The sequence below is a fragment of the Malassezia pachydermatis genome, assembly GCF_001278385.1.
Source record: "Malassezia pachydermatis strain CBS 1879 chromosome Unknown scaffold6, whole genome shotgun sequence".
Classification (NCBI taxonomy): domain Eukaryota; kingdom Fungi; phylum Basidiomycota; class Malasseziomycetes; order Malasseziales; family Malasseziaceae; genus Malassezia; species Malassezia pachydermatis.
The window spans coordinates 540,948-555,067 of NW_017253143.1; the positions used below are offsets into that span (position 1 = coordinate 540,948).

The following is a 14,120-nucleotide window of genomic DNA, read 5'->3' on the forward strand; positions in this document are numbered from 1 at the left end:
GATGGAGCATACTGTGTGCGACGCTGCACAGGTGTTGGGCCCCAGAGCTTGTGCACGCGTGTGTGCGTTTGTGCAGGATGAGGCACGCATGGCCAAGGTATACATGGGCCTCGTCGGCCTCGTCTTGGGCGTGCTAGCCCAGTACGTGGTTCGCCGCCTCGCTTCACGTGGCACCCCTGTCTTGGAGGCCCCTACCGAGGCCTCGTCTCCGAAACGCAGCGGCGGCAAATGCACCGTGGTTCTGCTCGGCAGCGAGCAATCAGGGAAAACGAATGTCTTTCTGCGCCTGAGCATGGGCGTCGCTCCTGACACAGCTACCACACAGCATGTCAACCGGGCGACGGTCCCTGCAGATGGGGCAGCATCGCAGCAGGCCTTGGACTTGATCGACGTGCCGGGGCATGCGCGACTTCGTACGCAGGCCTGGGACTACTTGGACACGGCCGATGCGCTCGTGTTTTGCATCGATGCGAGCGTGGCCAGTCGCGGTGGTAGCGAAGGCGCTGCGGCCGCCGCGGCGCTGTCAACGATGAAGCGGACCGATCTGCAAGGGGCACTCATCGATAGTGTGGATTATCTACATGACACGCTACGTACGTTAGCGCAGCGTCGTCTCGAGGCCGGTGCCACCGCCAAGCCGCCGCCCGCCCTGCTTATCCTGTTCACACGAATGGACCGTTCGCCACTGTTCCAGGACAAGTCCATGCTCGACGATGAAAAGCGACGTGCGCAACTCCTAGCACGGTGCCGCCGTGGCCTGGAAACGGCCCTAGTCTCGCGCCGTACCTCGCGTGGTCTGCATCGTACGACGGCCGACGATGCCATGCGTGGCCGTGTAACAATCGATAGCATCCAGGAGGTCCAAAGTGCCGAGCAGACGTCCTGGCTGCAGCGGGCCAAGGCGGCCGCGGCGCGCGTGCCGTTCCTCGCGAGTTGGCTCCCCTCGGACGAGAAAACGGCAGCCGAATTGCACCCTACGCGGTTTGGACACAATGTGCGAGCAGGCGAAGGGCACAAACTCTCGGAAGAGTTGGCGTTGGACTACCTGGTAGCCGCGTCTGGCTCGGCCATGGACCAGCCATTGCATCGACTCCACCCACGCGTGGTGGAGGACGGCCACGCCGCGATGGGTTTGAGCCACGTTGATAGGGCCGGGTGGGCGCCGCAGGCGGGGCAGGATCACTTGGGCGATTTGTACACTTGGATAGCGTCGTTGTAGGCCGTGCGCTGTGCACGTGGCAAAAGGAAATGGGCCTATTTTTTTTTTTTCTGAGCGTGTCGTCGCAGGGGCGCCTTTCTTTTTTATCCTGCGATGTCGGAGACACGTCGAGGCAGGGACCGTGCCACAGCACCGGCCTCGTCCGTCGCAACGGCGGGGGGTCGGAAGCGTGCACAGCCTGGAGCTGTACCTACGAAAGCAGCCACGGCGCCTGCCAAGTCCAAGGCGGAGCCGGCGCTGCTGGCGAACGACGCTGCGCTGGCCTGGGACGACGATGAGGACGACGACGACGCTGCGTCGGCTGCGGACGAAGACAGCGAAGAAGAGCCATTCCCTGAGCTGCATGGAGATGGCGATGAAGACGAGGAGGAGGATGACGACTCTGGCTTTGCCTCGGACGAAATCGATCAATGGGACGACAAAGAGCTCGAGGCGCATGCAGATGCCGATGCGGACGAAGACGATTTGCGCGAAGGCGACGAAGCGCTAGCGCGGATGATTGCAAGGGCGCGTGTGAAGCCGGATGAAAGCGAGCGACGTACCAACCGACTGGGCATCGACGTGAACATCGCCGCCAAGCTGTATGGCGAGGATCGGCATGAAGATGGATCGAGTCGCGGACGCCTCGTGCGCTCCAAGATCACAGGGGAAGAGAAGATGGAGTACCCGGCCATCGAGCCTGAGTATGACAGCGATTCAAGCACTGAAGACGTCGAGAACCGGGTGGGTAATGTCCCGATGGAATGGTACGATGATCTGCCGCACATTGGCTACGACATCAATGGCCGTCGTGTGCTCCGACCGGCGAAGGGAGATGAGCTGGACAAATTCCTTGCCTCCGTGGAAGGGGATGGCGATGCATGGTTCTCTGCGCATGACCAGACGAGTGGTCGCGACGTGAAGCTCACCGATGAAGAGCTGGACATTATCCAGCGTTTGCAACGTGCCGAAGTTCCAGTGGACGACTACGATCCGTACGAGCCTGCGACGGATTGGTTCACACAGCACCAACATACGATGCCGCTCAGTGCGCGACCTGAGCCCAAGCGGCGGTTCGTCCCAAGCAAGTGGGAGCACAAGAAGGTCATGAAGATTGTACGTGCGATTCGGCAGGGACGAATTGTGGCGCATGCGCCTGGCAAGGAACGGCCGGCCTTCTACAGCATTTGGACCGACGCCGACGAGGCTCGCGCGGACCACCCCATGCACATGCCGGCGCCGAAGCTGCCGCTGCCTACGCACATTGAGTCGTACAATCCACCTGCAGAGTACCTATTCAACGACGAGGAACGCGCCGAATGGGAGGCGGCCGAGCCGGAGGACCGCAAGATCCCCTTCCTCCCGGCCAAGTACGCCTCGCTGCGCTTGGTCCCTGGCTACGACGGTGCACTGCAAGAGCGATTCCAGCGGTGCCTGGACCTGTACTTGGCGCCACGTATGCGTCGTCAGCGTCTGGACATTGACGATCCTGAATCACTGCTACCGAAATTGCCTACGCCACGAGAACTGCGACCGTTCCCGACGCACACGGATGTGATGTACACACACACGTCGCGTGTACGAGCCGCGTCTGTGGATCCTACTGGTGCTTGGCTGCTGACTGGCGCGGACGATGGTCATGTGCGTCTATGGGACATGGCACTGGGCCGTTGCGTTGCGACGTGGGATGCCAATGCAGGCGTTGCGCAGGGCGATCGCAGCCCCGTGTACAGCGTGCAATGGAGTCCGAACAAGCAGCATGCGATTGCCGCTGTGGCCAGTGTCGGCCGCGTTACCTTGCTTGCGCCGCCGCAGTGCGGTGCGGTACACACGCCTAGCCAGGCGTTCCTTACGCCGCCAGCGGCCGCCGAGGATGCGCAGGTCGCGCGGTGGACTCGCGCGAGTGAGGCGGATCGGGCGCGTGGTGTGTGTGTGCGCATTCACTTGCACAGTGCCAAGGGCAGCGAGTTGGTCCCCAAGCAAGTGCGCTGGCATACGCGTGGCGACTACTTTGCGACGGTGTGCCCTGACGCGGGCGGCGGTGCCGTGCTGATTCACCAGGTCTCCAAGCACCGCTCGCAAGCGCCATTCAAGAAGGCACGTCGCTCCGGCAGTTCATCGTTTGCGGTCCAGTGTGTCGCGTTCCATCCATCGCGCCCTGTTTTGTTTGTTGCGACACAGCGGTATGTGCGCATGTACGACCTGGCTCAGCAGACGCTGGTCAAGACCCTGCAGCCGGGTGTTCGCTGGATTAGCTCCTTGGACGTGCACCCCAGCGGCGATCATTTGCTGGTAGGCTCGTACGATCGTCGTGTCTTGTGGTTCGACCTCGACTTATCGGAGCGGCCTTACAAGACACTGCGGTACCACACACGCGCCGTCCGCGCCGTGGCCTTCCACCCACGCTACCCACTGTTTGCCAGTGCCTCGGACGATGGAACAGTGCACGTATACCATGGCACAGTGTACTCCGACTTGCTACAGAACGCGCTGCTGGTGCCCCTGAAAATTCTTCGTGGCCATACCGTCCAAGAGGCGCTAGGTGTGCTCGGCCTGCAATGGCACCCGACCCTCCCATGGCTGCTCAGTGCCGGCGCTGATGGCGACGCGCGGCTGTGGACACCATAGGCTCGTAGTGGATCAAGCCCATTGGGCCAACGAGGCGTCTCCGACATCGTCGACGTAGGCACGTGCCTTGCCGCGTGGATTGGTAGGGCCCCATACTCCCTCGGCGAGTTGTGTCACGACATACTCACCCAACGCCAAGGCACTGGTCACGCCTGGGCTTTCGATGCCGAGCATGTTGAGCAGGACACCAGCCGACGGCGCCTCCGATGGCAAGGTACGCTGCCATACAGGCTGCTGCCCCAAGCCCCGACTTGTATGCCACACCAGTTCAAAGTCTTGGAACGTCGTCGACTCAGGGCCTTGCAGTTTGGGGCGAATGCCAGCATAGTCGGCCGCAAGACGCTCGCGACGCACACCTGGCAAGTATGCCTGGATCGCTCGCTCCATACTATCGAACCAGGCATCGGTAGGCTCTGGCGAGAGCTGCGTCTCCCAAAAGTCGTGCGCGTACCCTACAGCGTCCTCCCCTTGCATCGTCGTGGGCGGTGTGAGCCACGTTAGATCCGGGCCAAAGCGCACGTGCCCGTCCAAGTCCAAAGTCAAGTGTGTCCCCAGCGAATGCACAGCGTGCGACTGCCGTGTACTCGGCGATGCCCCAAACTGCGGGGTAGGGTATAACAGGTGACGTACATGCGAGGTGCCAGGCCCTCGGTAACTGGCATAACTGCCTTTGGCAAAGTACATCGGCACCCACTCCGACGAGGGCACGCCGCGTGCCTGCAGCAGCGTATTGAGCACACGCGGCGCATTCAGGCCCGTTGCGTTGATCACGACACGAGCGAGGAGTGCATCTGTCTCGCTATGCGACGCATCGTGCGTCCGCAGCTGGGCTACCCACCCTTCCTGCGAGAGGTCCGTGCCTCGTTTGGACGACGCCGAGGTGGATGGTAGGTGCGGATCGATTCGCACCACCGATGTGCCATACACAATTTGGGCATCGGGCACTTCGTCCGCGCCAGGCATCTCACTAAGCTCGTTGGCAAGTTGCGCCATCAAATCATGCACACTCACGATACCTGTCTCAGGGGAATGCAGCGCATGCACAATGTCTCGCGATAAATCAGGCTCCAGTTCACGCGCTTCGTCGCCGGACAAGAGGCGCGTAGGCGGGCCATGCTCACCTAGCGAGGCACAGTGCATATGAAGCTTTTGCAAGTACGCAGCATCGTTAACACCGCCTACTACCAACTTGCCGATCTTTTTGGCCTCAATTCCACCTCGCTGAACTCGGTCGTAAAGCAGTTCGCGCCCACGTAGACAAAATCGCGTTTTGAGAGAGTCGGCAGGGTAGTACAATCCAGCATGGATCACTTCACTATTGCGTGAGCTAGTCTCCTGCCCAAACTGCGGGTGCCGCTCGATCACATAAGTCGACTTCTCCGGCCATCGGCGCGCTAACGCATTGGCCACTGCGAGTCCTACCACACCAGCACCGATGACCAAGTGATCCACGCGGAAGTCAGGCTCTTTATACACATAGGAGCCATACTGGTTTAGTGAAGCTAACAGAGGTCGGATCAGCGTTTTCATGGCGTGTCAGAGTCCTCGGTCGTGTAATCAATCCTACGATCGCTCGCTCGGTGACAGTCGCGTGTGGAGGGACTAGCAAGGCTGTTCCAACCTCGATTGCTTCTGGCTTGGCGGTTGTGCCACGTGGGCTTAGCTGTATCGTCTCCACGCAGCGGGCGACCAGGTCTCTTGTCATCGTCGCCACTCGCTGTCATAGCCTGCCAAGCTCCTTTCTCTAGCGAGCTGTACATCCGGGAGCATGTCGGGATGGCTCAGTTGGGTGAGTGGGAAGCGTGAGAACAAAACGGCTGCGCGTGACGCCATCATTGGTCTGCGCGAGCAGCTTCATTTAATCACCAAAAAAGAAGAGCATCTTCAGGCGAAAATTGACGATGAGCTTCGTAAAGCCAAAGAGAATGTCACGACCAACAAGCGAGGTGTGTTTTGTATCCGGTCTAACAATGTACAGCGGCTCAGGCAGCTTTGCGTCAGAAAAAGATGTATGAAACCGAACTCGATCGTCTGGCCGGAAGCCGTATGACTCTTGAAACACAAGTCAACGCGATTGAAAACGCGAATATGAACCTGGAAACGATGCGTGCTATGCAGAGAGGATCAGCGGCTTTGAAAAGCATTCATGCGAATATGTATGTTACCACGTCTGTATTTCAGCTAACGTGTCGCAGGGATATTGATAAAGTGGATAATACCATGGACTCGATCCGTGAACAGATGGCTCTTACGAACGAGATATCAGAAGCTATATCAAATCCCCTGGGTATGGGCAATGAGCTCGATGAAGACGAACTTCGTGAAGAGCTTCAAGAGCTCGAGCAGGACGAACTTCATAACCGTCTCGTGGGCGCTGAAGCAGCCCCGGCCCATCATATTTCGACACCGACAGCGGTCCCTACTACGACTGCCACATCCCAAACCACAGCAGACGATGAAGATGCAGAATTACGCGCCCTACAGGCAGAACTGGCCATGTAGACATAGATCTGCTAGTTCCATATGTGTATGTTTACGTAAAGATGGCGCGACACCAAGCTAGGCCAGAGGTCTTTCTCTCTCACCCCGTCTGACATGCTGTGCCGAACTTTGTTGTATAGGACCAATGCGCACAAACTTACCTGGTTTCGGACTTTGCCACGCTCCGCGTTGTCAGAAGTGTACGCCTTTGCTGTACGGTGGGTGTGAAAGGACATTGTCTATGACGTCATCTACATATAGTACACCATCGGGGGTGGTCATACTAGAGGTATGCAATCACGGTTGCGACTTTGTACTACATACACGCGCTGTGCGTCTGAAGAACAAAATCTAACTACATCCAAAGAAAAGGGCTTGAGCAATTATTGCCTGCACTCGTATCTTCCTGGGACAGCCTCCCATTGAGGAACGAGGTCCTCGTTCCACGTCGCTCCACATTCGCTCGTACGCAAGTCACGGGTGTCGAACTTGTACGAAATTTTTGGCCCGTTTGACAAGCAAAACACGCAACATGCATTTCGGGCTTAAGCGCTTTTTCAGGCACCGATTGGGATTTTCAAACCCAATAAACACAGATAACAAGGCGTCAGGGTAAATTACTGATCTCTGTCATTGCGGCTCCTCAAGAAGTAGAGATCGTCCCCCGCCTATCCAGGAGAACCCTGTGTCACTTGTTTCAGGCGTTAATACGCGTCCACAGTGTGTCTCATCTATGGATACTGCGCCTACTGCCGAGCCGGTCCACGCCCCTGAGCAACAGCTTCATCGTCAATGGCTGGAAGGTATGAAGGCTGAGTCTGGTGCGGCTCCCCGACCACGCGCTCTGTGGAAGGAGTCAATGGCTGAGAAGTTTAGGCGTTACTCGGTTCCTACTTGGGACCCTGTGCTTTCTGCACGCCAACGCAAGACGTGCAATCTCCGCCTCCATCGCCATCACTTCCATGATAGTCATTGGGCATGGGATGGTCTCCGTTTGGGTATGCTTATCCCTGAGTTCCATGGTTTGGAGATTCTTAAGCACGCTTCTCACGACGAAGAAAAGCCGGAGGAGCCCCTCACCCACGAAGAGATCGAGGATACCGAGCCTATGCAACCTTTCAAATTTAAGCATGAAGAGGACTACGAAGAATACACGGAACGCCTTTTGGTGAAATGGGACGATAAGGATGACAAGGAAAAGATGCTCAATGTCCATATTCTCTACCGCATCTATATTATGCTAATTGGTGCTTTGTGCACGCTTTGTACTTCATTTACCTCATCGGCCCCATCTGGTATTATCCCTCAAATGGTGGAAGAATTCCAAACTACAAAAGAGGTCGTCAAGGCTTCTATCTATTTGTTTGTTGGTGCCTTCTGTGTTGGTCCTCTGATTTGGGGCCCTGTCTCGGAGCTGTTCGGTCGGCGTATCGTGTTTATAACTGCGTTCCTGGGCTTCACTTGCTTTAACGTCGGCTGCATGCTTTCTACCAATATTGCATCGATGATCGTTTGCCGTTTCTTTGCTGGCGCCTGTGGATCCGTATCCATGGCTGTAGCTCCATCTCTTATTGCCAGTCTTTGGTCTCTGAAGTATCTCCAGACGGGTATTGTTGTGTTCTCGTTGGCGCCTTGTGCTGGTCCTTGTCTGGGTCCTATTGTCAGTGGCTATATTACTAATGCCGGTGCGGACTGGCGTTGGGTGTTCCGAGTGTGCGCTATTTTCTCGTTTGTGCTCTTATTGTTGGTGGTCTTCACTATGGGCGAGACCTTGGACTCCATCCGTCTGAAATACAAGGCACAGCGTCTTCGTCGTGAGACAGGTGATGACCGTTACATTGCGCCGATCGAGTTCCGTCATATCCAGTGGTCTAAGATTCCCATCCAGGTGCTTGGTAAGCCGTTCAAGATTCTCTTAGAAGAGCCTATGCTTATGGCGCTTACTATTTACACGTCGTTTGTCTATGGCGTGATTTACCTGCTGTTTGATGCCTACCCGATTGTATTCGGTGAGCTGCACAACATGCGACAGGGTGCGCAGGGTCTTATGTTCCTTGGTTTGGTCGTGGGTAACGTCATTGCTGCAATTTACTGTGTGTCTGTGGACAACCGTGACTATATCAAGAAATTCGTTGCGAACGGAAATAAAGCATTGTCCCCCGAGCGTCGTCTGAACACGGCTTTGATTGGCGGGCCCTTAATTACCATCGGTCTTTTCTGGTTTGCGTGGACATCCTTCCCAAGCGTTTCGTTCTGGAGTCCTCTTGTGGCCGGTGGTGTAGCCGATGTTGGTCTGTTCTTCATTTTCCTCAGTCTTTTGACTTATCTTACGGAGACCTATGCGGAGAACTCGGCCAGTGCTAACTCTATCAATACCATTGTCCGGTCCGCTTTTGGTTGCGGTTTCCCCATGTTCGGTGCTCAGATGTACCACAATTTGAACCCTCGCTGGGCGTCCACTGTCATTGCTTTTATCTCTCTTGTACTCGTGCCTATCCCCTTCGTACTCGTTAAGTTTGGTCCAACGATCCGTTCTTGGTCCAAGAACGCATGCTAAATTCATACATTTTTGTATGCGTTCTGATCAAGAACCAGTGCCAACATTCATTGAATCGCTCAAGAACGTTTTATTTACAATTTCGTAGACCTGTGACTTCCGGTACATATGTACGCACCGGCTATGCCCTGAATTCATCATAGATCTTGGCATGGTCCACGGCTGTGTGATTTTTCTTCAACTCCGTGGTGTTGGCAAGCTAGTTCAGCCTATCGCATCGGGGTGTTCGCGCCTTTGGGAAATCACAATTATTTTTATCGAATCCCTGGTCCTTTGTCGAAATTATCGGCCTTGAGCTGGCCGGGGCTTCCGTGGAGGCAGGGTGCTGCGGGAGGTCTGACCGGAAGAAAATCGATTAACCTTATACGGCGGCCAATCAACGCATGCCATAAATTGAGTTTCTGAGACTTGCAGTGGCATTGAACGTAGCTATGTTTTTTTTTGTACAAATGTGGCATATTGATTGCAGTAAAGAGAGAGTGGCTATTCATACAAAAAAGAAACCGATCCTAGGCATATTGCTTCACTCACCCCTACATCAATCATTTCAAGAACGATTCTCCCTCTATAATCCGTGATGTCCCGGGCTGCCGTGAGTCAGTTTCCGCCAACGAAGCCCATATTGGTGGAGGCTCCTGTGCCCGAGCCTGTGCATCGCGATCCGTTGCACCCGGCGCTCAAGCTGCAGGAGCACCCCGTACCTGATTTAGAGAAAGGGATTGTCCAAGCAAACGAAGCTACCGGAATTGTGCCGTCCGATTCCCAGGCTACTATGGTTGCTCAAGAACTTCCTGACCTTTCCAAAGACGAAGATGGGAATGAATATATCCTTGTCAAATGGGATGGAAAAGACGATAGGGAGCACTCGCTCAAGCTGAATATCTACTATCGCATATACCTCATGGTTTTGGCCGGCATGCTTACGCTTTGCACGGCATTCGCATCGTCTGCACCTTCGTCCTTGATCCCACAGATGGTCTTCGAGTTCAAGACGACACCCGAAGTGGTGAAAGCGTCTGTATTCTTGTTTGTGGGCAGTTTCGCTGTTGGCCCGCTGCTATGGGCGCCGCTCTCTGAGCTTATCGGTCATCGGATTGTGTTTATCATTAGTTTTACATGCTTTGTCTGCTTCAATGTAGGCTGTATGCTGGCACCTAACGTTGCCTCGATGATTGTCTTCCGCATTCTTGCTGGTGCGTCTGGCTCCAGTTCCATGTCCAACTCGCCATCGATGATTTCGACGCTCGTGCCACTAAAATACCTTACGCTGGGTCTGGTCATTTTTGCCCTGTCGCCCACGGCTGGTCCATGCCTTGGCCCCACTGTGGGTGGCTACATTTCCAATTCGGGTGCGAACTGGCGTTGGATCTTTCGTGTGTGTACGATCTTTTCTTTCGTCATGCTGATTTTGGTCATCTTTACTATGCCTGAAACCATGTCGGACCAGCTTCTCCGAAAGAAAGCGCGGCGGCTTCGTGCCCAGACAGGGGATGACCGATACAAGGCCCCGATTGAAGTGCGTCGCATTCGCACGAAAGACATCCTCTCCAAAACTCTGTTGAAGCCTGTCAAGTTGTTATTCTCGGAGCCCATGTTGGCTGTCATGACCATTTATACGTCCTTCATTTACGGTGTGATTTACCTATTCTTTGTTGCCTATCCCATTGTATTTGAAGGTTTGCACCACTTCCGTGCGGGTGCTACGGGTCTTGCCTTCCTTGGCTTCTTCTCAGGTGCGATGATCGGCGCTATATATAATGTTCTTGTGGATCAGCGCTTGTACCTTCGCGCGTATATCCGCAACAACTACAAGCCCATTGCACCCGAAGCGCGTCTCTGGGGCACCATGGTTGGTGCGCCCCTCTTTTCGGCAGCTCTGTTCTGGTTTGCATGGACCTCGTTCCCGTCTGTGTCTTTCTGGCTGCCTGTCGTGGCCGGTGGTCTATTTGGCTTCGCCTTGTTCCTAATTTTCTTGGGCTTGGTTGTGTACATTTCTGAAGTCTATTTCCAGTATGTGGCTAGTGCCATGGCTGCCAATACTGTGGTGCGTTCTTGCTTCGGTGCCGGTTTCCCCATGTTTGGTGAACAAATGTACGCACGTTTGAACCCACGGTGGGCGTCGTGTCTGCTTGCTTTTATCTCTGTTCTGATGATCCCTATTCCTTTTGTGTTCTACAAGTACGGTCCTCGTATTCGTGCGTGGTCGAAGCACGCGTACGGATAAAGCCATAGACATTTCCATATCTGCTATTTATAACATACTCGAGGCCATGCGTGAAAACCTCCTGACATCCGATTGTTACAAAATGTTCTGTGTAAAGTTCTGGTACTGATCATAGAGTCGCGTAAAGGCACTGCCTGCCGAGCTCAAAATCAACTTGTCCACGAACTCATCGCACTGCGCAGGCGTAAGGCCCAGCTGGAAGCGATCCCGCAACGCAGCGGCAGCACTGTCGCCTGTGGTAAAGCATGGCAGGTACGAGTCTAACATGTAAGTGTCCTTGTACATACCTCGTTCCATCAATTCGACCAGGAGGATAAACCGCTCAGCATGCCTCCGTACGTCACGGAAACCCTGGCGCATGGTCTGGCGGAATTCTTCGTAGCCTTCGCTGTCCATCCCACCTAGGATCTCAATGTAGTCACGTGGGAACTTGAATGGCGCCGCTTCGAAGCCGACGCCGCCTGGGGAGAGACCCAGCATGAAACCGAAGTCAATATGGACAAGATGGCCGTCTGTGTCCACCAAGATATTCCCGTTGTGCCGGTCTTTGATCTGTAGCAAGTACGATACAATCGCATAGCCAGCCAAAGACTCAATAAAGTGGCGCTGGGCGCGTCGGAAGTTGGGCGACTGAGGCTCGCCATACGTCTGAAGGAAGTGGTCATACAAGCTAAACGTAGCAATGGGCTGCCCATCCAGCTGACGAGCGTATGCTTCCTTCTTGATGGAATGTACAGAGATCGCATCTTTGATGGTCTCAATCAGACCTGCATTCTCGTTGAGGACCACAATTCGGAAATAATGCACCCAACAACGACTTTGGCAGTCGTTCCACACGCGCTTAAACTCCTTGATAAGCTGCACAGCAAACTGCTCCTGCCGCAAATCGGCCCCTGTCTTGACAATGACGGAAAACAGGTCCCAGGCCGGCAAATTGCCGTACGGAGACGAGGCACGAATACGCTCTTTCTTCACAGTCCACGACTCACGGAAGTACGCCGCGGAGGGGTCGTCCTTGTTGACCGCTTTGAGCACCGCACTCTCATCTTCGGCGCCCATCGGGTTGCGTTTGAGACGGCCAAAGTACTGCCCGCCACGCTTCATACGGTCCATGCGCTGCTCTTCTAGCGCTGCCATTTCGTCCATGATACGCTGCCGAATGACTTTGGCATCAGCGGACGAAATATGCGTTGCCATCGTTTCTGCGCCTGCGTCTTGCGCGTCTGCTGTGGCACTTCGAGTCATAGCGCCACTCTTGTTCAGCTGGGCCAGCATCACGGCGGCCGTTCGCATGCGCTGCGCATACTCTTCCAGCGAGAAACCAGCGCGTGGTTCTGTTGGCGTCGCATGCGCCCATGCTGCCATATCAAGGGTATCATTCTTCCCGACGAGTATGTCCTGGTCACTCTCATCGGCTTTTTGCTCACGCCCAAAGGCCGCCAAGTCTGCGCCATACATTTGCTCCGTCAAGTCCACTTCACCGGAATGCAACGATTCTGGCGTAGCACTCCGTGGTGTATTTGCCTCGCAAGGAATCGACGCCCGTTTCGCTTGTGCGATCAAAAGCGGCTTGAGAGAGCCCTCGTGCTTTCCTAGAATGCGTTGCAGCAGCTCGCGGTTGTACTTACGATTAGGATCAAAGTCCAAGTCGTTGCGCAGCACTTCCACATGGAGCAAATAGGGCACACGGTCTGCCGAGTTGAGGACCACAGCTTCCGATGCACTAATGCGCACCACGCGATGATGACGGCCGCGATGCGTAGCATCCGTTGCGAGGCCAGCACACCAAGTAGGGAAACACACTTCCGAAGGAAGCGTTTGGTTCAGAGCGGTCAGCTCCGCACGCAGTGCAGAGAGACGCGCCTGCTTTGGCAATTGCTGTAGGCGTGTGGGAATGTCTTGCAATGTTTGCAAGAACTGCATTTCCGAGCGACCATAGTGTGCAAACAGATACTTCTGCCGCAGTTCATACTCCCGACTTGTCGTGTCCAAGGGCGTAGGCGCTGGTGTAGGGGCGCGCGAAGGCGGCTGTGAAGTACTTGGCTCGGACGTGAATGTAGTACTCTTCTGTCCCTTCGAGGGAGCTCGCGACCATTCTTCTTCGCCAAACACATGCTGAATAGGGTCCTCCTTCGTGTCTTGCGTGGGGCCAGGCTCCTTAGCAACGGAAGGCGGTGTATTGTTATCTTGTGTGGGAGCCTTAGGTGTATCTGCTGCAGGGCGGCCATCCATAGGGTCCACGTCGACTTGGATAGCCGGTACTGAGAGCGGCGCTGAAGGCAGACGCTGAATCTCGCCCCGTTCCAACGTCATGCCGCCAGGAGGACGCCGTCCTTGCTGCAAGGCCAGACTACCACAGTAATCAGATGCCACAGGGCATCCCACAGATATCAAAGCCGACGACAAGCCGACCATGGCGCTCATGGCATTGTCAGGATACACGTTCCGGTTCGCCTCAAAGAACGGCAGGAAATTCGCTAAGCGGCGCCGAGGCACCGGTGCTGATGCCTCTGGATCCTCGAACAATATCCGCTGGCACCGATTGTATACACGTTGGCATGTGCGAAAATTAGGCGAGGTAGGGTCGGAGGCCAAGTCGGCCAAATGGGCCTGCATGTACCAGAGTGTCTGGAGGTCAGTGGTTCATGACACATACCAATAAAGCCACATGCACGTCTTCTTCACATCGTCGCAAGATGAATCCTTCCAGAGCTCGTGACTCTGTGTCTTTGGTTACTAGCAAATGACAGTATTGAGGCCAGTAAAAGTCCACCTCTTCACGAGGAAAGTCTGTGCTGAGTTTAGCAATGAGGTAGTACGTGATCCCAACATGGTCTGCATAGGTGCGTAGGCTTGCTGTAAGTATCCTTGTAACATACTAGCTCAAAGCCAAATGTGACGAGAAATAGTCGCTATTGAACAGCCGGAGCAACAGACTCGCCATGCTCGTGCGCCTGCCAGGACACGTATGGAGTGCGACGTGCGCGCGCGATGGCACCTATATCACGTGACATCCAAGCTGTCGGGGTCTA

The 14,120-nt window shown here is 55.2% G+C and overlaps 7 protein-coding genes across 7 annotated transcripts; 5 read left to right on the top strand and 2 right to left on the bottom strand.

Moving 5' to 3' along the window:
* Position 1: 1 nt before the first annotated feature.
* On the top strand, positions 2 to 1,219 carry Malapachy_0249 (hypothetical protein; the record flags this gene model as incomplete). The annotated part of the gene is made up of 1 exon (XM_018134778.1): positions 2 to 1,219. One exon carries the CDS (start codon positions 2 to 4, stop codon positions 1,217 to 1,219), a length of 1,218 nt encoding a protein of 405 aa, XP_017990993.1.
* A 93-nt stretch (positions 1,220 to 1,312) lies between these two features.
* Malapachy_0189 (rrna processing-related protein) lies at positions 1,313 to 3,826 on the top strand (the record flags this gene model as incomplete). Its single annotated transcript, XM_018134721.1, has 1 exon — positions 1,313 to 3,826. One exon carries the CDS (start codon positions 1,313 to 1,315, stop codon positions 3,824 to 3,826), a length of 2,514 nt encoding a protein of 837 aa, XP_017991029.1.
* A 12-nt stretch (positions 3,827 to 3,838) lies between these two features.
* Malapachy_0227 (nad dehydrogenase) lies at positions 3,839 to 5,356 on the bottom strand (the record flags this gene model as incomplete). Its single annotated transcript, XM_018134758.1, has 1 exon — positions 3,839 to 5,356. One exon carries the CDS (start codon positions 5,354 to 5,356, stop codon positions 3,839 to 3,841), a length of 1,518 nt encoding a protein of 505 aa, XP_017991076.1.
* A 238-nt stretch (positions 5,357 to 5,594) lies between these two features.
* Positions 5,595 to 6,328, top strand: Malapachy_0197 (snf7 protein; the record flags this gene model as incomplete). Its single annotated transcript, XM_018134728.1, has 3 exons — positions 5,595 to 5,772; positions 5,805 to 5,982; positions 6,022 to 6,328. 3 exons carry the CDS (start codon positions 5,595 to 5,597, stop codon positions 6,326 to 6,328), a joined length of 663 nt encoding a protein of 220 aa, XP_017991107.1.
* Positions 6,329 to 7,040: 712 nt separating this feature from the next.
* On the top strand, positions 7,041 to 8,864 carry Malapachy_0218 (mfs general substrate transporter; the record flags this gene model as incomplete). The annotated part of the gene is made up of 1 exon (XM_018134749.1): positions 7,041 to 8,864. One exon carries the CDS (start codon positions 7,041 to 7,043, stop codon positions 8,862 to 8,864), a length of 1,824 nt encoding a protein of 607 aa, XP_017991146.1.
* Positions 8,865 to 9,441: 577 nt separating this feature from the next.
* Positions 9,442 to 11,088, top strand: Malapachy_0213 (mfs general substrate transporter; the record flags this gene model as incomplete). Its single annotated transcript, XM_018134744.1, has 1 exon — positions 9,442 to 11,088. The coding sequence occupies one exon, from the start codon at positions 9,442 to 9,444 to the stop codon at positions 11,086 to 11,088; it is 1,647 nt and encodes a 548-aa protein (XP_017991150.1).
* A 75-nt stretch (positions 11,089 to 11,163) lies between these two features.
* On the bottom strand, positions 11,164 to 14,032 carry Malapachy_0231 (kinase-like protein; the record flags this gene model as incomplete). The annotated part of the gene is made up of 3 exons (XM_018134762.1): positions 11,164 to 13,716; positions 13,745 to 13,940; positions 13,968 to 14,032. The coding sequence occupies 3 exons, from the start codon at positions 14,030 to 14,032 to the stop codon at positions 11,164 to 11,166; spliced, it is 2,814 nt and encodes a 937-aa protein (XP_017991040.1).
* Positions 14,033 to 14,120: the final 88 nt, after the last annotated feature.